At 46.2% G+C, this 26305-nt stretch overlaps 1 protein-coding gene across 1 annotated transcript in view; it reads right to left on the reverse strand.

Moving 5' to 3' along the window:
• Positions 1–24746, reverse strand: part of XPNPEP2 (X-prolyl aminopeptidase 2) — a 67510-nt gene extending 42764 nt beyond the window's left edge. Inside the window, exons 1-8 of the mRNA XM_088461830.1 lie at positions 24665–24746; positions 23818–23885; positions 17557–17667; positions 16315–16378; positions 7172–7276; positions 6517–6603; positions 2705–2851; positions 256–357 (exon numbers count right to left, since the gene is read on the reverse strand). Coding sequence (XP_088317956.1) covers positions 256–357; positions 2705–2851; positions 6517–6603; positions 7172–7276; positions 16315–16378; positions 17557–17667; positions 23818–23885; positions 24665–24713 — 733 coding nt within the window. The 5' untranslated portion in view covers positions 24714–24746. The remainder of the gene's footprint in view (positions 1–255; positions 358–2704; positions 2852–6516; positions 6604–7171; positions 7277–16314; positions 16379–17556; positions 17668–23817; positions 23886–24664) is intronic.
• Between the last annotated feature and the right edge of the window lie 1559 nt (positions 24747–26305).

The following is a 26305-nucleotide window of genomic DNA, read 5'->3' on the forward strand; positions in this document are numbered from 1 at the left end:
CTCAGTTATGAGTTGGAGCGATGGCAGTTTAACCCCTTCACGTTCTCCTTAGACAATGCAACTGCCATGTCCCACGCATTGGGGGAGCAGCCATTGGCTACATCCACCATGCAGTGTGATTACTCATGGCCTGAGCTCAGCACCATGTCTGTAACGGACCGCCCGTCCTCAGTGATGGAGGTTTGTGTGTGTATAACTCACTGGCAGCTTAGGTACAGGTATAGCTCTGTATCCTCTGACGGAGTTTTCGCTTACATGCAGTTTCTTCCAGAGCGGAAAGCAGCACCGCAGACGGCTTCTGGGAGTGCTGGCCCATTTGGTTTCGGATGTTAGTCACTTTTTCCTGCCAGGTGCTGCCTGTAACAATAGGGGACAGTGAGGTGGCACAGACCATGCTTTAGAAATTTTGCCATTAACCTGTTGAAACAAAGTGCAAAGATTTCTCCCACAGAAAGCGCTAAATAGCAATAAATAACCTCAGCACCCGACATAGGGCCATATTCAATTAAAGGCGAAAAGTCCGAGGTCATACTTTTCGCCATCATCGCCGTTTTTTCTGGGATAAAATATCTGGCGCGTGCCCGCTTTATCCCCGTATTCAATTAGGATCCGGCGAAAACGGGACCCGGCGGAAAGGTAAGTATGGAAAAGTCCTGTAGATTTTTGGGAAATCATCCTGGCACCCCCTAAAGATGGTCTGACATGGGGATCACTCTGGGTACCCCCGATTTGGCCTGCTGAAGGTAAGTCGGGTTTTTAAATAGCCGCGGCAGGTGCATGAATGCGCCTGTGAGGATGTAGTGCAGAATAGCATTTATCTTTTTTTGGGGGGGGGGAAATAACAATGCCCATCAAATTTGGGGTACACGAAAATGGGTGCAAGCATATTTTTAAGTCCCTAAAGTAATTTTTTAAAATTCTTCAAATATCCACCTGCCGCTACCAGCCGCATTCTAGAAAACACCTGCCACATACTTGGGAACCCTCCCCTGAATCAATTTTGGTAGTTTAAAACTGTGTTCCCCAATATTTTTTTTTCGCCCCCAAAATTAAAGTACATTTTTTGGGGTGTCCTGAGGGTTTTTTTTTTTTTTTTACAGAGATTATTTTTATAGGACACTCTCAGGGCTGCACCCCTAAACCCCAATTCTGCACTTTTTTTCACCATGTATTACATGGCAAAAATTTGTCCCCGTTTTAAAACAAAGACTTTTCGCACCGGCGAAAAGTCTTTGAAATTGAATACAGGGATAATTGAAACAGATGAAAATGACGTCTCGCCCCATATTGATTATGGCCCACAGAGTAAAACATTGTCGCTGCGGGATATACAAATAATTGTATCAGTGATATATTTTTTTGTAACACAAAATAGGTGGGCAAATACATTTTTATAACCACGTCTACAGATGTGTCCTGCTACATCTTTGCCGCCGCGGCACGCATGCAGCAAGTTGTGTGAATGGGCGCACACGACTTGTTAGCTTCTGGGATCCATAGGAGTGCATGGGGCGAACGCTGCCGCGGCCAGGCGTGCTGTATCGTATGCATGCACGGCGTGCGCATGTTTGCTACATCGGCAGATAAGCTGTAGCAGGCCTCATCTGTAACAGCATGTCTATAAATCCAAAACATTGGGTCTCATTCAGAGCCGCTCGTAAGCGCCCGTTCGCTCATTCCGAGCGATGTTCGCTCATCTGCGCATGCGTACAGATTGTTATACGCATGCGCGAATCAGTCAGTGCGGCCGAAAATCGTTTGTTCGCTAAATAGCGAATGCCTACTATTTTGAGTGACAGAATGAGGCGTATGTGGGTGGTAACACAGGAAGGTGCTTGAAAATGGGGAGTGGAGATCAGAACGCAGGCGTGCTTAAAGGTCAAAACGGCCGTTTTAAGGGTGTGCATAATTAAAACAGCAGCGTCATTGACCACGTCACTTGGTTGTTTTATAGTCAGAACTGCTCGCAAGATAGCGGTAGGAAAAACCAACCACAAGAATAGCGAGCAGTTCATACGCTGTTCGATGTACTCGATTAATCTAATAAATAGCGGACATGACGTATGGTGCGAGCGGCCAGGGGGCGTATTTTTCTAAATTACGACCGCAAGTTTTGTTCGCTCATTCAGACATAGAGGCATGAACAGACCGCAAAGAGCGAACGGTTCATTTGAATAGCCACCCCTTTTTTGTGAACGAACGACCGCAAATAGCGTCCGGCTCTGAATCAGACCCATTGTCTGCTTCAGTCTGCAGCCAACAAGTCCCCAGTGGAACGTTTGTCTAAGCAAGATTATGAGGGAGATGTATCAATGCATTTAAAGAGCGTACAGGTGGTAGCATTTATCAAGTGCATTCTATAAAATGATGGGTAGAAGTTGTGTGGTTGCTATGGGCAACTTCTCCACTGTCCATGTCTCCACACTTTGCACGGCTTGAAACATCAATTTCCTGCAAATTTGCTGTACTGTGCATATGTACAACTTTGGACTGTGTTTTGAATCTAGCGAACCTTATTGGCAAAATTATGACTGTATCGCACCCAAAACTACTGATTAAGCTAGACCCAGCTCCGACACACCGTACTATGGTTATGTGCATTGTATCCCTTAGCGATATAATTGCATCATAGATTAGTGAATTGCATCCGTCATACAATTATCATGCAACGCTGGAATGTTATCTTATTTTTTCAATTTATTACCTACAAACTCGTTCAGAATGAAATAGATCTCATTATCGGGCAGAGGGGGCCGCTGGCTTCCCCAAACCACATCCACCAGATTGTTGGGTATAGAAAGCAAAATTCTCCCAGAATCCTGTAGTAAATCGTTAAAAGACACCCACTCGTCTATAGAGAAAGAAAAAAGACCCCAAAAATGCATGTAAAACGATGATAATAAACATTTCATACATTAACACATTCAGGCATCAAACAGCGCCCCCCAAAAAACAAAAAAATAAATAAGTTGCGCTGCTGCTATTGTGTAATTAAGTGTGCCTGATTGATCTAAATAATAATAAGCTTCTCTGAATCATAAAAAACAACATTTATTGCATACACAATAACGATATAATAACATCATAAAATGTATCTCTCAAAAGAGAATGTATTCGGAACAATGTTACAGTTGTTGCAACAACTCGTATAGCTAATAAAATTGTATCTATATAATGATGCGTTTAAGTCCCCATATGAAAAAGAAAAAGTCTTGGCTTGGGTCAAGATGTAAACAATAAAGTTCGAAGGCTCACCGCTGACTAACACATTTAACGTCTGGCTGGTGCTTGTAGTGCACCGGAGCTCCCTTATTGAATTGGTATGACCAAAGTGCTGGGTGAATTAGGATATATCCACCGAAACAGCGTTCCACACGGCAATGGGATGTACAGCAGAGTCCCCACGAGGTAGGTGAGACGGAGTAGCGTCTGTGACTCGGGACAAGTGTCTGACCAACGCCACAGTCTAATTGCGGTCTCCCGTCTCCGTTAGCAGTATTGGTTCCACCGCACTGCTCCACGTCTCAGCTTTTTTCTTTTTCATATGGGGACTTAAACGCATCATTATATAGATACAATTTTATTAGCTATATGAGTTGTTGCAACAACTGTAACATTGTGCAGAATACATTCTCTTTTGAGAGATACATTTTATGATGTTAGTATATCGTTATTGTGTGTGCAATAAATGTTGTTATTCATGATTCAGAGAAGCTTATTATTATTTAGATCAGTCAGGCACACTTAATTACATAATAGCAGCAGCGCAACCTATTTATTTTTCTGTGTTTCTTAGTTTTGTATGTCAGATTGGCAACTGTCATTAAGTTTTGCAGCGCTGTGAACTGTGTAAGAGGAAAATTATATATTCTTTCTTTACAATATATGTTTTTGTATATTACTTCAAGTGTGTTTCATGGAGCGCCAGGTGTAATCTGAGGACCTCAGTTTTACTGATAATCCTCAGTTTATATAGAGTTTGTTGTGGTTATCAAACAGCACCCAGCTTATTGGAAACCAAAAGTATCCTGAATGATGTTTTATAATCAGTTAATAATAATTATCTAAGAGAAGTGATGCTGCCTCCTACTGTACGCCAATGACATTGCATATTTTCTGGTGGATAAAGAAGTTCGCAGAGTGTGGCAAGGACGGGACCATAAAATGCGGTTACCCGACAAATAAGCGTAATAAGGAGGCAGTGCTGGTCCGCTATTGTTGCAGAGGAGTGCGTTTCCCAGCTGACACTAAACTATACAGTATTTTATTATATTTAATACTGCGCTTTGCAAAGTTTGTTCTTTAAACTCAAAGAAATAAATGATTCTATTCTGACAGATATTCTGTGCAGCCATCAGCAATTAATGGTACCCTTATTCTCCTCTGCTTATTAGTGACCCCCGGAATAAGGTGCCTGAAACTACAAGCACCAACCAATCAGCTTCTAACTGTCATGTTACAGGTGTTTGAAAAGTGACAGTTAGGAGCTGATTGGTTGGTTCTTTATCTATATCTACTTTATCTCTCTCCAAGGCTTATTACATAGACATCATAGTCTTTTGTCAGTGGACCCTGTACAGTCCATTCATTCCAAACTGAGGGGGTATAGTTTGAAATTAGGAGGCTTCTAGGCAAGAAAAGTTTGACAGGAGAAAACTTGTGGTGGAGGGGACAGAAATATATATATATATATATATATATATATATAGTGCACAGTGCACAGGTGTATTAATTACTCATTGATACATTTAAAAAAAATCTACAAGTGGAGCTAATTATTTCACTTGTGATTCAGTGAGGAGGCCTGGAAAACATGTACTGTGTGGGGTCCTGAGGACCGAGTTTGAGAAACTGTGGCATAGTGGAAAAGGGGAGGGAGAGTCATGGGGAACAATGTGTGTCATAGTGGAAGGGGCCGTGGAATAGGTAAACGAGGTGCAGCATAACATTTTGTGTTATTAATGAACTCAAAACTTTCCAGTTCAGAGGTTCCCAAACGCGGTCCTCAAGGTTCCCCAACAGTTCAGGCTTTAGCAATATCCATGTTGGAGCACAGGTGGTTGAATCTAATTGACTGAGGTACTAATTAAGGCCCTCATTCAGAGCCGTACGCTCTGAGCAGAGCGCACGCTCTGAATGAGGGCCGGGCTCCATTTTCATGGAGCGTCCTCCTGGACGCTCGTATAGCTGTGGGTCACCACCCACAGGCTATACGAGCGTGCATTTTGATGGCCGCGATGGTCTTGACCATCGCGGCCATCGAAATTGCGAGCCGGAGCCTGCGGTTGAGGTTTTCAACCGCAAACTCCGGAGTGATTTTGGCTCTATCAGAGCCAAAATCACTCCCACTGACATCACTAGTGATGTCAGTGGGCCGGCTTCTGACGGGAGGCGTTCCCGTGGGAACGCCCCCGTCAGGGAGGCACGCCCCCGGCACGCCCACCAAAGGGGGCATGCTGTCAATCAACATTGACAGCACGCCCCCTTTGATCGGACACAACGAGCGAAGGAAAGTCCTTCGCTCGTCGTGTCTGGCGCATGCGCACGACGGAGCTCCCTCCGTCGTGCGCATGCTCAGTGCAGACCATCGACCCACTTGCGAGCGGACAGCCGCTCGCGAGTGGGTCTGAATCAGGCCCTAAGTCACTTATGCTCAACCAAGGATATCTCTAAAACCTGAACTGTTGGGGAGCCTTGAGGGCTGCGTCTGGGAACCTCTGTTGTAGATAAATCTCTGCTCGTTTGTACAGAGACATGACGCGTTTCAGATCTGGTGTGAATGTTGAAAGTCAATTTCAAGGATCAGGGCCAGATTAAGGGGGGGGGGTGTTGACAGGGGTCCCTACATACAGAGGGGCCCCCACACAGGGTTGCTGTGACCCTGCCGTGAACAGGTGCCACTGTGGCACCTGTTCCCGGCTGGGGGCTCAGCTGCCATGGCTGTGCTCAACTCCTACAGTCAGTGCTGCGCTGTGAGCAGTAGAACTTCGTGCATGTTAGTGACGCTGATGAGGGGAATATAGAGCAGCTCTGCTGGAATTGGGAGGTGACAGCAGGTGAGTAATCAGGGGTGCAGAAGGGCTCCGTTTGGCTTGGGTGGTGAAGTGAGGGGGGGTTAGGCTCCGTGCGGCTTAAAGGGGGCACCCACCTCTTAGTTGCCCTGAGGGCCCCCACAAGCTTTAATCCGGCCAGGTCAAGGATACAAATTTTGGTAAGACTGATCCTCTAAGGAAGGCTAGTAGCCACCTAACATCATTTTAGCAGATACAAAATAACATATGATTAATACTGTGATACATCTTACAGAACATTTTATTTGGGCTGAAGGGGGCATAAGAAATTCTGGTCATGTTAATAATGTACATTTGTGGACCTGCCCCGCCGTCTGTCTATTTCCATGACCTAGTTACAGGACACTTTCTTATCAATGATTCAACAAATATGTGCAGCAGTTTGTACAATAATTCTATCCTGTAGGGGCAATAACAATCAGATCTAACCATAGCCACAACGTACCGATGGACCAGAGGAAAGGGTCAAAGCCAATTCTATCTCCATCAATAAGTTCTTCCAGGATCCAGGACACAATGTCAGACGTGGACACTACACATAATGACAGAATCACAGATAATAATAATAATGCATGGAATGGACATGGTAAAATGTATCCATCCAATGATAAATGAGGCCCTTATTCGGTAACGCAGAGCACAGAGTGATGATGTGCTATTACCCGGCCAAGGTACAAACAATAATGAATCTAGAACAAATAAATGTTATCCCACAAGTAAATATAAATTGATCTTTTTTTACTGTCACAAGTCTATTCCAGACATTACGTTGCTGTATTTTTTAGCAGTTTGAGGGGTCTATTTACTAAGCAGTGTTAGGAGACAGAGTGAAAAGTGATAAGGTGCCAGCCAATCAGCTCCCAACTGTCATTTTTCAAACACAGCCTGTGAGATGACAGTTGGGAGCTGATTGGCTGGCACCTTATCACTTTTCACTCTGTCTCCTAACACTGCTTAGTAACTAGACCCCTTAATATGATAAATGCTGCCCTGGAAGATCATGTAACAATATCTACTGTATGTGTAACAAGTGCACAGTTACAGGCGCACGAGTTGTTGTCTTATGTATCATTTCCATTGGTAAAATTGAATTTACTGACGTGTCTTCTTCAGCTCCCAGTTGCAGTCCATCTGGCGCTCTGCCTGGGTCCAATACCGGCTATCCGTAAAGACAGCGGCTCTGGTGAGGGTCACTACGGCGGGGCCTAAAATGACATATAATACCTTTATTTAAGCTATTTCTTTTTTCATTTCAACAAGTTTTATTGGCAGCGCTGTGCAATTACACCATGACTGATAGTGGGTGAGTGTCAGGGAGAGCAAGGCCCCTCAAGGGGATGAAGCACGGATCCCTGCACCCCAATACTTACGGCCTTACTCAGTTTGTAAAGGAAAACGGGGGAGGTGTATCAAACCTTCTAAAGAGGGCAGGAGGAGTAGTTGCAACCAATCAGGTTATAGCTATCATTTTATAGAAGGTAGTAGATAAATGATAGCTGGAAGATGATTGCTTTATATGGGTAACACCTTCATTTGTCATCTTTAGAAGGGTTAATACATCATCTCTCTGAAATCACTAACACGTGGTACATTCCTTAGTAAATCCAGGACACGTTTCTCCTTTTATTAATATCGGGGGAGATGTATCAAAGCTTGGGGGTCTAGTTACTAAGCAGTGTTAGGAGACAGAATGAAAAGTGATAAGGTACCAGCCAATCAGCTCCCAAAAGTAATTTTTCAAACACAGCCTGTGAGATGGCAGTTGGGAGCTGATTGGCTGGGACCTTATCACTTTTCACTCTGGGCCTGATTCAGAGCCGGACACTATTTGCGGACGGTCATTCCAAAAAAGGGGCTGGCTATTTAAATTGAGCGCTCGCTCTTTGTGGTTTGTTGACGCCTTTATGTCTGAGCGAGCAAACGAAAAATGCGCTCGCTATTTTGTAAAGACGCCCCTTTGCTGTTCGCATCACACATCATCTCCGGTATTTATTAGATTAATCGGGAACATCGAAAGGCATCTGAACTGCTCGCAGTGCTTGTGGTAGGTTTATCCTACCGCAATCACTGCGAGCAGTTCAGGCTAAAAGACAACCAAGTGACGTGGTCGATGACGCTCCTTTACTAATTATGCACTCCCATTAAACCCCCTTTTGACCATTAGGCATGCCTGCGTTCGGATCTCCACTCACCGTTTTCAAGCACCTTCCCCTGTTACCACCCACTAACGGTACATTCTGTCAATCAAATTAGCAGCCCCTCGCTGTTTTGCGAGCACACGATTTCCGATCACAATGACTGTTTTGCGCATGCGCATTACGACCCATACGCATGCACAGTTGTGCGAACTTCGCTCAGAGCGAATGAGCGGCCGCTTACGAGCGGCTCTGAATCAGGCCCTCAGTCTCCTAACACTGCTTAGTAAATAGACCCCTTGAAGAGAGATAAAGTACCAACCAATCAGCTTCCAACTGTCATTTTACAGGCTGTGCTAGAATAATGAGAGGAGCTGTTTGGCTGGTACTTTCTGTCTCCATTTTATCTTTCTCCAAGCTTTGATACATCTCCCCCATAGATTGTCATAGTGAATAAGAAATAGACCAGGGATCAAAGAAGAAACAAAAATCTGAATAATGAAAAGATGCGTCCAGCTCTAAAGGAAGATTCGATGTGACAACAGACAGTCTAACAGTAATCAAATGTGAGTGACTGCTGCAGCCAATGGTCATCTCCCTCCTTGTTTATGATGAACGATATCATGTCACAGGTCAGGTGAAATGTACTAACATTATAATCTCCGGCAATGACTAGATGCACTGTAATAAAATGTAATAAAACAGATAATTTGAAATCAGATCTGGATTAGTATTAGAGCACATTTCCGTTTTATGATTATGAACTTCAAATAATTTCTTTACTTGACTAACCTTCCTTTTATTGCCCTGTTAATGATTTACCAACCACCGTTAGTGCCCCAGGTGAGCAGCATAAACATACCAGTTATCTATTACTAAAGGTGTGTACACACAGGACGATTTTCTCCCCGAACGAATGTCTCCCATGTGTCCCCAGCAGGGGTGTGCTGAGTGTTGAGCACAACACCGAACGAAATCAATAACGATTTTGTTCAGTGGTGGGCTCCCTCCCTCATCCCCGAACATTTTCAACCTGACATTATCGTCAGGTTGGACAGGAGGTTCAGGCGATGAACGAACACTACAAACTGCAAACGGGAGCGCGCATTTGTAATTTTCATTCATCGTTATACCTCAGATACTGAACGATTTTTTTGAACGATTTAACGATAACGACGTTGTTACCGACAAATCGTTAAAAAAATCACCCCGTGTGTACGCACCTTGGACCTCATTCAAAGTCGCTCGCTAGATGCGATTGCTCGCATCCTGCGTATGCAAATTTGTCAAAGTGACGACATGGGAAGCGATCGCTCGCCGAGGCATAAGCACGCCCACTTTGGCTGTGCGAGTGATCGCTCTGTGTATGCAGACACCCATTAGCATATGTTGAGATGCCCACTAGCGCACGTCATCTCCAGGAAGTGTATTAAAACATTGGTACATCGAGCACCATCGGTTGCGATCGCAGCGCTTGTGGTTGCCTTACCCTGCCGCAAGCACTGCGAGGACTTCAGTGTAAAAACCAGGCATGTGACGTGTACTATGCCGCTGCCTGTTAATTATGCACGCCTTAAAAATGGCGTTGGAACACTCAGGCACGCCTGCGTTCACACCTCCACTCCCCCGTTATTAGTGTCCTACCCCTGTTACCACCCACAAACGGTCTCTCCTGTCACTCATTTCACTGGGCTGTCTTTGCCGGGCGAGTGAGCGGCCTGCGATCGCACAGAGTAGTTTGCGCATGTGCAGAACGAAGTGTGCGCATGCGCATTCACAAACCATTGGGCCACTTGCGAGCGCACAGCGCTAGCGAGCGAGTCTGAATGAGGTCCCTTATGTAATACAGCTGATTTTCAGACACATTAACTATTTTAATGACAAATAAAACAGTCCCTCATGAGTTGGTAAAGTCATATTAGTTTTTCTTTCTGGTAACGCTGGGACATGTAGTTCCTCAGCAGATGGAGAGTCACCGGTTGCTCGCCTCTGCTGTAAATCATACAGTATTGATCAAGATAAAAGTTTGGTGATTGGATATAGTTCTCCAAAGACACAATCTTACTGGCCCGTTTTATCTCTAAAGCAGCCCATGAAATGTTCGCCTTAGGTAGGATCGTGACCCATAACGTCTCAAATGTTTAAATGCTCGTTCACAGATTTAGGTAGTGATTATGCTTAAAATCTCATTATGCACTTTAGGTGGGTTTTACTGATGCATTTTGAATGCACTTTGATGGTTTGTGCTTTTAACAATACAGTATATTGTAATGCAGATCTTGCTGTAGTCTAAAAACTAATTTAAAGCTTGCATTGACGTTTAAGAATGCAATGGACCATAAGAAACCTTTTATCCTATTTGCAATGGTATTTTACATGGGCTTAGCGGCCAAAAAGTGCCTTAACATCAGATAGATATGAACGAGGCCTAAGAGGGAACAAGGGAAATTCACACATTTTATCATTCAAATCCAGCACTTTCCGCTCATTTGCTGGTGCGCTGTTACACACTGTACGGATGTCTATCTCCTCGCGGCAATCTAGGCTGACGTGTAGTAAGTGAGCATGAAAGCTGGTTTGGTGCATGACCCAGTCAGGACGTCAGCACCTGTCAAACTGAAGGCCCCCATGCATCAGAGATTGATTGCAGCAATCGTGCAATTTGCAATCGATTGAAAAAGGGAAAGATTTTTATACACAATCGATTGCAAATTGCACGATTGCCACAATCGATTGAAAAAGGGAAAGATTTTTATACACAATCGATTGCAAATTGCACGATTGCTGCAATCAATCTCTGATGTATGGGGGCCTTTACATGTCGCTGTTCACCAGATGGATCAGCGCAATTTGTGATGAGAAGTTCAACTCTTGTCAAATGATGATGTTCTACAATAGAGTCTGGAGACCACCTCTCCCCTTCATTTGCTATTCACTAAAACAGACATTAGAAAACAGCCAACACCTCTGTATTTTATTTAGCTGCATATAAACAGGTGTGTTCATTAGGACTTTTAATACTGTGTTGGACTCATCTCTAATTGGGACATAGGAGCAGCATGGAGGAACTCCAATCTGGATGAGGTGATTCTAGTTGCTATATGTGCTTTCCAACACAGATTCATGGTTTATTATTTTATCTTTATACCGGGACTGTTCTATTTGTAATAAATGCTTGAAATGGAAAGAAGATTTTGAATAAAGGACTCTTAATTACCCACCGTGTAAAGCTTCTACATGGAGTACTGAGGGACATAAAGAAACCTTTTGGGGAACATTGATACCTGGTCACAGGTGAGTTAGGGCCTGATTCAGACCCACTCGCGAGCGGCTGTCCGCTCGCAAGTGGGTCGATGGTCTGCACTGAGCATGCGCACGACGGAGGGAGCTCCGTCGTGCGCATGCGCCAGACACGACGAGCGAAGGACTTTCCTTCGCTCGTTGTGTCCGATCAAAGGGGGCGTGCTGTCAATGTTGATTGACAGCACGCCCCCTTTGGTGGGCGTGCCGGGGGCGTGCCTCCCTGACGGGGGCGTTCCCACGGGAACGCCTCCCGTCAGAAGCCGGCCCACTGACATCACTAGTGATGTCAGTGGGAGTGATTTTGGCTCTGATAGAGCCAAAATCACTCCGGAGCTTGCGGTTGAAAACCTCAACCGCAGGCTCCGGCTCGCAATTTCGATGGTCGCGATGGTCACGACCATCGCGGCCATCAAAATGCACGCTCGTATAGCCTGTGGGTGGTGACCCACAGCTATACGAGCGTCCAGGAGGACGCTCCATGAAAATGGAGCCCGGCCCTCATTCAGAGCGTGCGCTCTGCTCAGAGCGTACGGCTCTGAATGAGGGCCTTAATTCCCTATGGGGAGGAGTTGTATCTTATGCAGTGAAGAAATCATAATTGTTTTTGGTGAAAAGAACTAAAGAAACCTTTGTAGGAATATAGGGCACCCTGAGTAGGTGAGTCCCTAATACCCCTTTTACACTGGAACTAAAACCCGGGTTATTGCAGGAGAAACCCGGGCAGCTCCTTGGTGTAAAAGGGGTGAGGGTTGGATCGCTATGTCGAGTGACCCGGCAATCCAACCCAGGTAAATAGCAGGGTTTAACACTGGCGTAGCCCGTGAAACTCTGCTGTGTGTACGGCGCACTCCGGGTCTTGATGACCTGCAGTGCACCGCAAGCCGGCCGATTGGTCCAGCTTCAGTGGCGATTCGAGATGACGTCATCTCCAAGCGTCCACTTTCACGCCAGAAAAGTCGGGTCTATGCAGACCCGACTGCGGTGTGAGCGGTACCGACTCGGGAATATCCCGAGTCGGCGCCGGCTAAACTCCGGGTCTGATCCGGATAGGAACCCTGTTCCAACTCTGGGTCAGACCCGGAATTTTGGTGGAAAAGGGGAATAAGTGATCATTTTAACATATTACAAACCCTTCTGCTGGATTGTAATTTAATTATTTTTTTATTTCCATCATTTGAAATCTATCGCATCCAGAATACAGGAGAGGATTTCAAAATTGTGACAGCGCCTATGGAACGCTTATTTTTATCTACATAGATGTACTAAACGGAAAATGCGGTAAAAACCCCGTTTACGGGGTTTTACTGCATTTGTCGTATGTATCATCAGCTGGCCACCGGGTCTCCGGTGCGGAGGGTAGCCTATGGGCTCCTACTGCATCGCGCTGCTATGAGGGATCCGATCGGATCCCTCCCAGCATGCCCCGCGGCAGCCGCGTCACTCTGTGCATGCGCAGATGGACTTCCGGGGCATAAAACAAACAATAATCTGGCGCTGCACCCTCCAAAGATTGGCTGGAAATTGAAATTGGTGATAATACATTTATAATAATTAATATTCAATTAATGTTCTGACTGCTGCTTAATAGACAAAAAGTAGGGAATATATATACCCACCAAAAAGTAGAGAGAAAAAAAGGTAGTACATAAACGTTGTCAGAACAATAACAATTTAATACCAATAGAATAGATATGAAAATAATATAGTTTAAATATATATAAAAGATCAGTTAAAATCAATTATCACATAACAATTTGACACAGACATTCAGTTTAAATTAATAACCAAAAAATACAAGGACAGGAAACCAGTGGATATTCTGTTAGTTCAAAAGGTAATGTCTTGATAGGATCAATGCAATTGTCATATTTTGTATCCACTTGATAGTAACACAGTTATGATATTGGATCTTTTTAACATAAACAAATAGTATCCACCGCTTTCCTTTCTGTGTGTAAATAATACCTCTTTTCCACCAAAAACCCAGGTCCGACCTTGGTTTTTGGACATGGTTCCAACCCTGGTCAGACCCAGGTCAGACCCATTTACACTGCACCTTTGATCTGGGTTACTCCCAGGTTAGCCCTGTTCACACTTAACTCAGGTCTGCCTTGCTAAACCTGTGAGGTCATAAAAAGAGGGAGGTGAATGCTCGACAACCACCAATCCGCTCATTTTAGGCATGATACAGGTCAGATAACCTGGGTTGCACCGTTTACACTGCACCATTACCTGGGTCCATCCTGGGTCCAACCCTGGTAGCTACCTGGGTTGGATTGCTGAGTCACTTGACCTGGGTTATTTTTCAGGGACCCTTTTACACTGAGCTGCGACCTGGGTAGACCCAGCAAAAACCCAGGTTTTTGATCTGGTGTAAAAGGGGTATAATATGTATCAATTCAGCAAGTGAAAGCATCAGGGATCTCCAATGGCAGTATTAAGCCTGTTAATTAGTTCCTATTTATATCTGGAGATAGGAAAACACACATGTGTAGCAAGTTCTGGGTAGTCGTATTTCCAATGGATCGTTGTTAAAACATGGCTTTATAAGTTGAAAAGTAGCCAGAACTTAATTTGCACATATGCCAGTTTAAATACGAATCCCACAATTATTTGTATCACACACAGGGCGCTACCACTTATTATGAGTGGTAAGTATGATGGACCTCCGCAGGGTATTTACATACAGTGGTGGCTATTTTAAAAGTATATAATTATAACTGTTGGTAGTCTCACAGGGAATCCAAGTCTTATTCGGCACGGGGTAGCGATGTCTTCTCCCGCCGCCGTGCTCAGCCTGTGGAACCGAGTGATTGCTGCCCGCTGTTTGTCTCTCAGGAGGTCCGAGGATCCGATCGGATCCCTCCCAGCATGCCCCGCGGCCGCTGCGTCACTCATAACCCCGGAAGTCCACGGCACAGAGCACATCGCAAAGGACAGCTCTTATTGGAAGAGCTGTCCTTTGCGCTACTGATCGCATATATTAGTACATATGCGATCAGTAGGAATGCGAGGCATAGCGGGATGTACTTCCCAAGGCTAGTACATCCCACCCATAAAGTATATAACATGGTGATGGGGAACTGATAATTGAAAATGCTTTTGATCCCTAAGGTTTCTGAGACACAGACGCCAATAAGCCATTGATAAAGCACTCGCAGTGCCTATGGAGGGGAGGCGTGTCAAGCCTTGGAGAGAGATAAAGTGGAAAAGTCACCCAAACCAACCAATCAGCTTCTATCTGTCATTTCACTGCAGGTGCTAGATAAATAATCAGGGGCGTATTTATAATGGGTGCCGGCCATTTTCACGTTGTTTGCGCATGCGCAGCACAAGAAAAATGGCCACCGTGGCCATTTTCCCGGTGACCTGCACATGCGCTATAGACTCTGGGTGCACTCTAGTGCCCAGAGTCTATAAGTGCGGTGCTGGCCGCGCACCGCTTAGGGCGCTGCCGGCCGCCGGACGGAGAGGAGGGGGCCCATGACGGAGACTGCACACGGGCCCCCTCCTCTCTAGAAATGCTCCTGTAAATAACAGAGGCTGATTGGATGCTTTGGGCAACTTCAACACTTCATCTCTCTCCAAGGCTTGGTACATCTCCCCCTTAAGAGTCTGACAAATCCTATTTGTGTTTCAGCGGGGTACTACTGTTTAATTGATTTCCAGGAATTGAACCATTACAATATATGGTGCCATTTACATGGACGTGCTGGAGATTTGGACATAATCACCAATAGTCCTGATGATTTTCGTGGGACTGTACAGATTTGCCGATGCCATAAGACATTGGTTCCCAAACCTTCTCGGACTGCTGAGCATTAGAGGTTTGGCAATTATTTTTTTTGAGAAATCCTATGCCAATGGATTCAGCACCTGCCATTTATATGCCAACCTGACTCACTCCAACATGCGCTGAATTCCTCATGTGCCCTCAGACCTTACATACCAGTTATATGACCGTTAGACCCCCTCACATGTCCCTATAGTGCACATCCAGCAGTTTCTACTGCAACTGCGACACAGAACCAGACACAGTGACATGAAGATGACGGCGTTGTGCATGCTAGTAAGTGTAAAGGCAGTACATGGTTGGAGCGTTCTTTAGTGGTACTTTATGACATCATATGAGCAAGCAAAGGACCATGGGCCTGAGTCACGGATGCAGACAAATCAGCCGCACAGAGGCATCTCTGTGGGTCTGCCGGCTAATCAGGTTGCATTCATCTCAGCCGGGTCTCCAATGGGCACAATGGAGCATTTGCACGTAGTATAAGTGTGCCGCGGGCAACACCGGTGTGGTTACCATCGATGGCAAAATAACAATGGGGCCATCAATGGTGACCAACTATGCAATGGATGACCATCGATGGTTTCACCAACTGATGGTCATCCCTGTTCTTTTTTTGACTGACTGGCCCGTGGGCCAATCAGAACTGGTGGGCGGGGCTTTGCGGGTGTCGGGAGGGTGGGCACCTTGTGCCCCGGCACCTTGTAAAAATAAATAAACATTTGGTTATGCTGTTCCATCGATGGAGGGAAACCATCTGTTTTTTCCCCCCATCGATGGTAAAAACCATTCGACATCAGCCATAAACCATCGATGATTATGAATCGTCGATGGCCATCCCGCATGTAGATGGAATTGCAGCCTGTCCAGTGTGGAGCGGATGCAGACACCCGTCCTTTTCAGACAGTGCTTTTGCACGGGGGCAGGGCTGGTGCAAATGTGCATGGATAATGAAGACATCTACTTTCATCAGCGAATGCAAAGCGGCGGCGCAGCCGCAATGATTTTTGTTTACCTGAGGATCCGGTGAAGCCCGTCAACCAGGGTCTGCGCTTTTCTCTCTCTGCAGTGTAGTCCCCCTGTTTACACAATGCAAAATCAGACTTTAATATAGATCTGGTACCTGCTGTAAGATGATATGGATTTACAAACACTATTGGGATCTAATAAAGCCTTATACAGCTGTGCTGAGCCAACACCTCAGGATCAATACAAATGCTTTGCTATGGGTCCCCGCAATTCACAGTTCTGCCTCTACTCAGTATCTATTTTGGGGTCCCCTGACCGTGACATTTGCAATGGATTTTATTGAGATCCGCCACTATTGGGTCCCTTAACAAAGGGCATCCCGAGACGTCTGTGCACAGATAAATAAAAAGTTGTGCTACGCGGCTCAATACTGCAGACACACTCATACTGTAATTCTTAATTCAGATTCATTTATTAAGAGTTTCCATCCAACTCTGCATTGCAATGTAACTAAGGCTTTGCACCTCACCACCTCCACTGGTTCAATGATAATACACTGAAATGCATGTTTACAGCTTATGTAAAATTATATATTATAATGTAGAGGTGCTGTCTTACAGGATCATAGATAATCATATAATGATAATTATATTTTTCTAAAGCCTCACTTTGGCCCTGCAGGGTGGGGTGGTAGAGGGCAGGGGTTTTGGGGTGTCAGAAATTGGCAGAATTAAGTACACGGCTGTAAGTGGCCAGGCTGGCATGAGGGTGATGATTTTGCAAATACTGTGCTATAAATCAGCATAAACAGACATGAAAAAGAGGAACAGGGCAGAAGCATGATGGCACTTGGCAGACACATAGGTACAGCACCTGTACACCCCCAGCTGCATTGTCTTCCTTTTCCATTATGTCTAAAGTCAAAAGAAGAACTGAAAAAAGCAGAAGGAGGATATTCCTCATGCAATGAGTTACTTAATTTGTAGATGCAGAGAACGCTAACCCTGAGAGAAGGGGATGGATATACCAGGGACAAGCCTATCAGACTTCCTGGTTTTTTCATTTTACCACAGTTATGAGGAGATTTATCAAAGCTTAGAGAGAGATAAAGTGGAGAGAGATAAAGTACCAACCAATCAGCTGCTGAATAGCTATATCACAACAAGATAACCAGGTGTATATTGAACCGTGCATTAGCACCACAGTGTTGGAAGTAAATGCCCCCTACATGACCGAATATGACCATGTCTGACGCGTCACTAATGTGCAGACCATGTATCGCTCTCACCAGGTGGGGGTCAGTAGGAGAGATAATATAAGCGCTAATGTTGCTGTTTCTCATCTCCTGACGAAGTTTTTTCAGGTCCTCAGTGGAATCTTTTGCTGTAGGTGGGATGTACTGGGAAATAAAACACAGCACAAACATTATTCACTACGCATTATCTTATACATATAAGAGGGGTTTATAAAGTAAAAAGTTGATAATAAAAATTAAAAGCATAAAAAAAAGGTGAATATCCAGTGGTCATTTGCAGATCACTCTCCCAATGGTGGTATGACTGTAAGTACAATATGATTTCAAGGATTAGTGGTATGATGTAAAATGTGCTAATGCTGCGTACACATGGTACGATGGCAACGATCAGATAACGTTCAGACGTTGTCTGATCGTCCTGCATGTGGTAACCGACTATAACGACCCGCGAATGTAGTCCGTGGGTCCCTATAGTAAGCAGACTAACCTGGTCGATATCGACCAGGTCTGACTGCTTGCACAGACCACAGTAGTTGGTCTATTATCACCATACGTGGCCGCGCATCGACCATCGTATGGTCCTTTGCAGGGGCCAGAAACGGTCAGATTTTAACGATAGGATTGTTATCGTTAAAATCTGACAGTTTATCGTACCGTGTGTACGCAGTATAAGGCAGAGCTGCAAAATATGCGCAGCGAGACAGCCATCCAGTTACTGTAGCTATTGCTCCCCCCCATCCCTTCGCCCTGCCCCTTAAAGTAAAGTGCGACAAACTTTGGCCATTAGCACGCATATGTGGACACGTGTGCTTGGGAGCACGTCATTTTAGCAATATCCCCCGCATGGGGATTGCGGATACCTACCACATGGGGGGGGTCCGATTTTATTCATCTGGTTTGTGGGGGAGGACGCACTCTTTGATGACCATGTTGCGCAGGGTTTAGTATTATAACCTCACGGCTTAAATTGGTTTTGGCAAATGAATCACATCAAGGCCCTCTGACTGATTGTTGGCGCTTTATTCTGCCACCAGCGTTTTTGTTGTCTCGGTTCTCAATATTCAATGGAGCATAATTCCACATTTAAGACACGGTTTTAATGAACAGTATTCAGGATTTATCAAACTGTTTGAATAAAACAAGTTCTAAATCGTTATACATACTCTATGTCTCCTTGTCTTAGCATGTCGACTTTTCTATGTCGACACTGCTGAAATGTCAATATGGTAGAATGTCGGATAACCATCCCTGGTGGCCCAACAGTAACTTACCTGCTCCCAGTATCAGCGTCATCTCCAGCAGTGGCATGTGGGACCCAGCAGTCGTGTGAAGAGCAGTTTAGGTGGAGTCATCTGATGCCGCTAAGACAGTTCCCCAATTCCCTACCCTAATCCCTCCCCCTATTGCCTAACCCCCCCATAGCCTAACCCTAACTTCCCCCCATAGCCTAATCCTAACCTCCCCTAGTGCCTAACCCTAACCTCCCCTAGTGCCTAACCCTAACCTCCCCCCATAGCCTAACCCTAACCTCCCCCTATTGCCTAATCCCCCATAGCCTAACCCTAACCACCCCCAATAGCCTAACCCTAACCTCCCCCATTAGCCTAACCCTAACCTCCCCCTATTGCCTAACCCCCATAGCCTAACCCTAACCTCCCCTAGTGCCTAACCCTAACCTCCCCCCATAGCCTAACCCTAACGTCCCCCTATATCCTTACCCTAACCTCCCCTAGTGCCTAACCCTAACCTCCCCCATAGCCTAACCCTAATCTCCCCCCATAGCCTAACCATAACCTCCCCCCATAGCCTAACTCTAACCTCCCCTAGTGCCTAACCCTAACCTCCCCTAGTGCCTAACCCTAACCTCCCCCCATAGCATAAACCTAACCTCCCCCTAATGCCTAACCCTAACCTCCAGATAGTGCCTAACCTAACCTACCCCATAGCCTAACCCTAACCTCACCCCATAGCCTAACCTTAATTTCCTCCCATAGCCTAACCCTAACCTCCCCCGATAGCCTAACCCTAACCTCCTCCCATAGCCTAACCTCCCCCATAGCCTAACCCTAACCTTCCCTAGTGCCTAACCCTAACCTCCCCCAGAGCCTAACCCTAACCTCCCCCCCTAACCTCCCCCCATAGCCTAACCCTAATCTCCCCCCCTAACCCTAACCTCTCCCCCTAGCCTAACCCTAATCTCCCCCCCTAACCTAACGCTAATCTCCCCCCCTAAACGTAACCTGCCCTGGCGCCTAACCCTAACTCTCCTATCCTGCAGCCTATGAATGTCGATATTGTGTACATGCTGACATTCTGAGGATGTAGACATGTTGCCTGTCGACATTTCAGCAACGTGATACCAACATATTTATCGATATTTTAAATGTCGATCTTATGATGGCATCCCCTGTAATCTACCCACACCAACCCATTGTACGATTCGCATTGCGTTATCTGACCATGCTGAAAATGGCATTGTCGCAAAAACATAACACTGACATTGACACCTTGTTTTACAGAAAAGGTGCCAGTTCTCAAAGAGCAGATTTTAGTCTAATAATGTGACAATTACAATAAGCCTATTCCAATACGTTTATTGTATTAAATGCAGCAATAGGTTAAAGTGAAAACTGGCACTTTGATCATTTTTAGGAAGCACCCACAAACTATCCAGGGCCCCATGGGGGGCTTCAGCTTATCATGGCTGACTGCTCCTTTGCACAGGGCGCTCCTTCCGAGTTCCTGTGTCTCTGCACACATAGGTGCATTTACAGTTTGCAGAACTGTCTCCTGATAGCGGGGAGTAGATGCACACCATGGCGTGCGCAGGGCGGACCATAAAAGGTGCACAGATGTAATAATAAATTGATAAATAATTACTGCGCATTTGGCAGCTCCGCAGTAAGGAGTTAACATTTGCTCTTTAATCTCATGACGCAGTCTCAAGGGTTATAAACTGAAACCAATGGACATCGCCATCGTGTTGCACTAAAGAAAAAAAATTAATTACCATCCGTCGGGTTTCAACGGAAAAACCATCCAAACAGAAGCACTGCACAGATCAGAATGATCTGTGCAGGCTTTGTTACTATAAAATGTAAATGTAGGGTATACAGTAACTTTAAAAACAAATGTGTTACGACCCTTCCCAGCCTGGGAAAATAGAAGGGTGGAAAAGGGTGTGAAGTCCCCCTATTTTCCTATAACCAGCACTGGGCTAAATCAGCCGGGTGGATAATGTTTACTTTAATATTTTCTTTTACAGGCGGATTACACGTACCAGAGGGCTCTTAAAGTCCGGGCATGCTGGCACTTGTTGTTCCACAAGTGCCAGCATGATGGGGCAGGTTTGTTACCACCTGTAAAGAACAATATTATGATCTATTCTTTACACATTAGCCCCATACCAACTAACACTAGGGATGCGGAGAATAGTCCCAGGGTTTTGGCTCATCGCTGGTTGTTCCTCAGGAAGGAAACCCCATTTTTTGGGGAGCCCCACTTTCCTAGGAATTCCATTACTGGTCTGACCAGTTTGGGGCTGACTTATGGTATGGCAGGAGGACCCCACCCTGTGTGTCTCTCCACTATAGCTATATCCCCCAGGCTGGTTTAGCCCAGTGCTGGTTTGGAAAATAGGGGGAACCACATGCCATTTCCCCCCACTATTTTCCCTTACTAGCCCAGACTGAGAGGTCTGGGGCTGATAATTGATTTGGGGGGTACATCACCCTTTTTGTTTTTTAAATGTGACCCTTTATGTACATTTTACAGTAACAAATCCTGCACAGTACAGTGCTTCTACCAAACTCGCCACAGGCAGGTATATAGGTTGGGCAGGTTTCTCATCAATCAGCGGTCATTTTTATAACTGAACAGTAAATCTGTGGATTCTAGTGTAAAAAAAATCGATTGTTGGTCCAATATTCAAAGGTGCTCTGAAGTCGACTTTTGTCGGTGTGTAAAAAAAAATATGAAAAATTTGTTAAAAAAAGCTAAAACCGTCCTTTAGTAAATTTGACCTTCTCATTGGAAGGAGCTGCATGTGTCACGGTTGGTCTTATTGTCTGATAGCCTGTTTATCTAACCCTGTATTGTAGGGTTAGACAGGGGTGGTGCTTAGCTCCTATAGCCAGCCTGAAGGTGGTGAGATTGCAGTTGCTATTGACAATTGGCCAGATATCTCAGGACCTCATTCAGAGGCCTCTCTGAATGAGAGCGGCCGCATCTACAATATGTTCCGGCTTCCTGGCCGCTCGCTAGGCTGTGGTTTACCACCCACAGCTTTAACGAGCGGCCAGGATGATGGTCGTGATGGTCAAGACCATCGCGACCATCGGGGCTTGCGACGAGACCCTTGTGGTAGGGTCTCGTCTGCCGCAAGCCCCAGAGAGCTTGCAAGCCCCAGAGAGCTTGGTGATGTCAGTGGGCCCGCCCACAAACGGCAGGCGTTTGCTTGGGAACACCTCAGTTTGTGAAGCCACCCCCCCGCCACGCCTAAAAAACGGGGCGAGCAGTCGATCGACAGCCGTCCCTTTTGTAGTGAGCCCCAGAGTGAGAGAATTTCTCTCTCGCTCCGGGGCTTGCGCACGCGCAGTGCGGCTGCTGCACGTGCGCACAGCCAAACATCGACCCACTTGCGAGCGCTCAAGCGCTTGCGAGCGGGTCTGAATGAGACCCTCAGTGTGAAATCAGTCGCAATGCCATATTTTGATCTTTTTTTAAGTTAAGTTGATGTGACTGTAATCAGCCTGTGTGTGTTGCCTTAGCACAGGCCTGGCAACCTGTGGCTCTCCAGCTATTGTGAAACTACAAGTCCCAGCATGCCCTGCCTCAATTTTGCTATTAGCAAATGCTAAAACTCTGTCAGGGCATGCTGGGATATGTAGTTTCACAACATCTGGAGAGCCGTAGGTTGGTCAGGCCTGTTTTAGCACAACACCAACATGTCTCCATGGACCTGGAAGCCAGACAGCAACACCAGCTGGGGCTGACTTCGATTTAGCTGCCCAAGCACTTGTAGGGGCAAACTGAACAGTGGGGGTCATTCAGACCCGCTCGTGAGTGGCCAGGACGCTCGCAAGTGGGTCGATGTTCCCCCACTGCGCATGCGCACGACGGAGGGAGCTCCGTCGTGCGCATGCGCGAGACCCGGCGAGCGACGGGCTCTCCATCGCTCCGGGTCTCGCACCAAAGGGGGCGTGCTGTCGATGTTGATTGACAGCACGCCCCCTTTGGTGGGCGTGCTGGGGCGTGCCTGCCAGACGGAGGCGTTCCCATGGGAATGCCTACCGTCTGAAGCCGGCCCCACTGACATCACTAGTGATGTCAGTGGGAGTGATTTTGGCTCTGATAGAGCCAAAATCACTCCAGGGCTTGCGGCAGCGAGACCCTACCGCAGGGTCTCCGTCGCAAGCCCGATGGTCGCGATGGTCAAGACCATCGTGACCATTATCATGGACGCTCGCATATGCTCTGGGTGGTCACCCACAGCTATGCGAGCGTCCAGGAGGATGGTCCATTTTCATGGAGGAGGGCCCTGATTCAGAGCGAGCGCTCTGGTCAGAGCGTTCAGCTCTGAATCAGGCCCAGTGATCCTGCTAATTGGTTCTCAGATCGAGTATTGTGTGTTGCCGCCTAAAAGTGGTTATTCGTGGGTTACAAAGTACGGTACCCAGGGCTTGCTGTGTACTCTGTCCTGCCAGGGAGGCTCAGCCATGCCCCTAAGTTATTTTGGCTGCGCCTATTTCCAGCTGGTTCTACATTCTCACGGTAGTAGAGATGGCCACTGAGTGAGTGTCTCAAGTGAACACAATGACTTGAATCATTCAGATGTTCGAATGATTAGAGTCACTCAACAGCCATCAGTCTCAAACCTCTCTGTCAGTGGGAGGAGGAGCCACTACCGCCGGGGGTCGGGGTGTGTGTGACACTGTCTCGAGACACTCCACTGAGTTGAGACATGTGGCTGAACTCAGTACTGTGATTGGCTCTGCCCAGCACCACACGGTAGGGCATAACACGCCTGTACATTGTGGCCACGGCCCCTAAGCAGCGTGGCATGATACTGTCTTGGCTCCCCCCGAGGGGGACACCTGGTATCATGTAACATAGATGTTCACAGGTTGTCGTGATTGCAGGAGAGGAAGGACAGTGTCAGACTAGATACTGTAGCTCTAACATAACCCTTTCACGTAAAATCTCTTAGCTCATCCCCAGGGCACCATTTTTCTGCCTATTACTCTCACTGAAACCTTATTTTATTAAAAAAGAAAAGACAAATAATGTTCTCACCGGAGGGCTGATAGAACAATCCCTTATGGTGGTGTCACGCGGCTCTTTGGGAAAACCCGCACTCAGTCCTGCAAATAAAGAGAAATGGTCCAATAGATTTGAATGAACATGAATCTCGTTGTAATGAATGATTAGAAGTTAGGCAGGAAGACACATCGCCAAGTTTGGTCATAGCGTGCAGGGAGCATTGGCCCAGGGACAAATAGAGGGATCTGCTCAGCTATTCGGCTTCTGCGCGATCCTGGGCCAGACCTAGCTCTGTTTGGGTTAATAATGAAAACATCCTCAAATGCAGAATATCATCTTCCCACGAGCGGGACGCTGATAGCGCAGGAAATACCCCTTCAAATAATAATAATATAAAATACACTTCTATACCCATCATTGTAGTAAATTAAAAAATACACTGTAATTTCTATTCTCAAACCAGCACTTGTTATAACGTGATCCTACCCATATAGTGGAACTACAAATCCCAGCTGTCACTGCCAATCTTTAGCTGTACTGCTCTGGCAGGGAGTGATGGAACAGCCGGCTTTGCAGCAACTGTATGAAAGGACTTTTAGACAAAAAAATCAATTACTGTAGGAAAACAGATCTTATCCAACAATAACAACCTCACTAAAAGATATAATTTATAGCCTAAGCCGGTGCTATCACATAAAGTCACACTCGCATCTGTGGCTCAAACTTTCTTCTTAGTATTGTGCAGAATAAGAAAACAAATATAATTATCTCCACATAACTTGCATAGGGAAGCCGGTCAAAATCCCACAGTGGGTTATTCTCATTAATATGCAACAAACCCCCCATATCCAAACAAGTGTATCATCCTGGGCAAACGTACCATAGTGGATGAAGATGTAGAGCGCAACGGTCCAGAGACCCCCCGTCATGTTTTCCTCCAGAGACCTGCAGCAGAGAGAGAATCCCTCTCCTATCTCCTAGAGATACACAGCAACCTCTGTGCTCATCTGATCGCACTTCTCCCTGTCCTATTAGGCTTTCCTGCCCCGCCCAAGTTCACAACAGCAAACAACCTGCCTACAGTCAGATAGATCCTGGGCCTCCGCTGACACTCACTTCCCTTATGGGCTTACTTCCAACATACATGGAAGTGACTGGGGTCACAGCGAAGAATACAGTACATAAAAAGTTGCCACCGACCATGACAAATATTATATGGCACAGGGGGGAGATGTATCAAGGCTTGGAGAGAGATAAAATGGAAACCTTGTCAAAAAGAAACCAATCAGCTTCTAACAGTCATTTATCTGACACAGCCTATGAGATAACAGTTAGAAGCTGATTGGATGCTTTGGGCCGCTTTTCCACGTTCTCTCTCTCCACGGCTTGGTACATCTCCCCCCATAGTTAGTGTTTAGACTTTATTTCACGTCATTTGAAAGTTACGTCCTGTAACGATTTGTTCTGAGAGTAACGTTGTTGTATTTGACAAATATATAAATTGCTGCTTCCAGTTCCGGAGTGCTCAGTCCATATATTGTATTGGGCAGAGACGCCTGGGGCCAGCTGTGCGGTTATAAAAGAAAACTTTTTACTTGACACAAAGTTCAAAGATTCACCTTTCAGGTAAAAGTACAAAATAGTTTCCACGAGTGACTGATTAACTTGTAATTAGCCCTGTGGTGTTAATAGCACATGGATAGATAGTGACGATCAGATGCCGAATGTCCAGAACTAAAACAAAAGTGCATTATAAAGCATAGATATTATACCTATATAACCACTCATGTGTATCAGCCGCAGAGAGTTCAGCTGATACCAGTTTATTAATATACCTTCAACGTAGGATCCAGCCAGGGGCGCTTTAAGATAGGGGGGGCCCATGTGCAGGCTCTGATCGGGCCCCCTCCTCTCCGGTGGTGCAGTAGATGCTGACATTGTCCTAGAGTCTACTGCACATGCTCAGGTCTCCGTGAATATGGCACCCGCGCCGCGTTCCCGGGAATCTCAATTGCACATGCGCAGGTCTCTGGGAATATGACACCCGCACCGCGTTCCCGGAATTCTCTACTGCACATGCTCAGGTCTCCAGGAATATGGCACCTGTGCCACGTTCCCAGGAATCTCTACTGCACATGTGCTGGTCTCAGGAATATGGCACCCGCACCGCGTTCCCGGGAATCTCTACTGCACATGCGCAGGTCTCCGTGAATATGGCACCCGCCCCACATTCCCGGGAATCTCTACTGCACATGCGCAGGTCTCCAGGAATATGGCACCTGCACCCGTTCCCGGGAATCTCTACTGCACATGCGCAGGTCTCGGGAATATGGCACCCGCACCGCGTTTCCGGGAATCTCTACTGCACATGCGCAGGTCTCCGGGAATATGGCACCCGCCCCGCGTTCCCGGGAATCTCTACTGCACATGCGCAGGTCTCCAGGAATATGGCACCTGCACTCGTTCCCGGGAATCTCTACTGCACATGCGCAGGTCTCCAGGAATATGGCACCTGCACCCG

This window comes from Taudactylus pleione, unplaced genomic scaffold (assembly GCF_031769625.1).
Source record: "Taudactylus pleione unplaced genomic scaffold, aTauple2 ptg001107l, whole genome shotgun sequence".
NCBI lineage: Eukaryota > Metazoa > Chordata > Amphibia > Anura > Myobatrachidae > Taudactylus > Taudactylus pleione.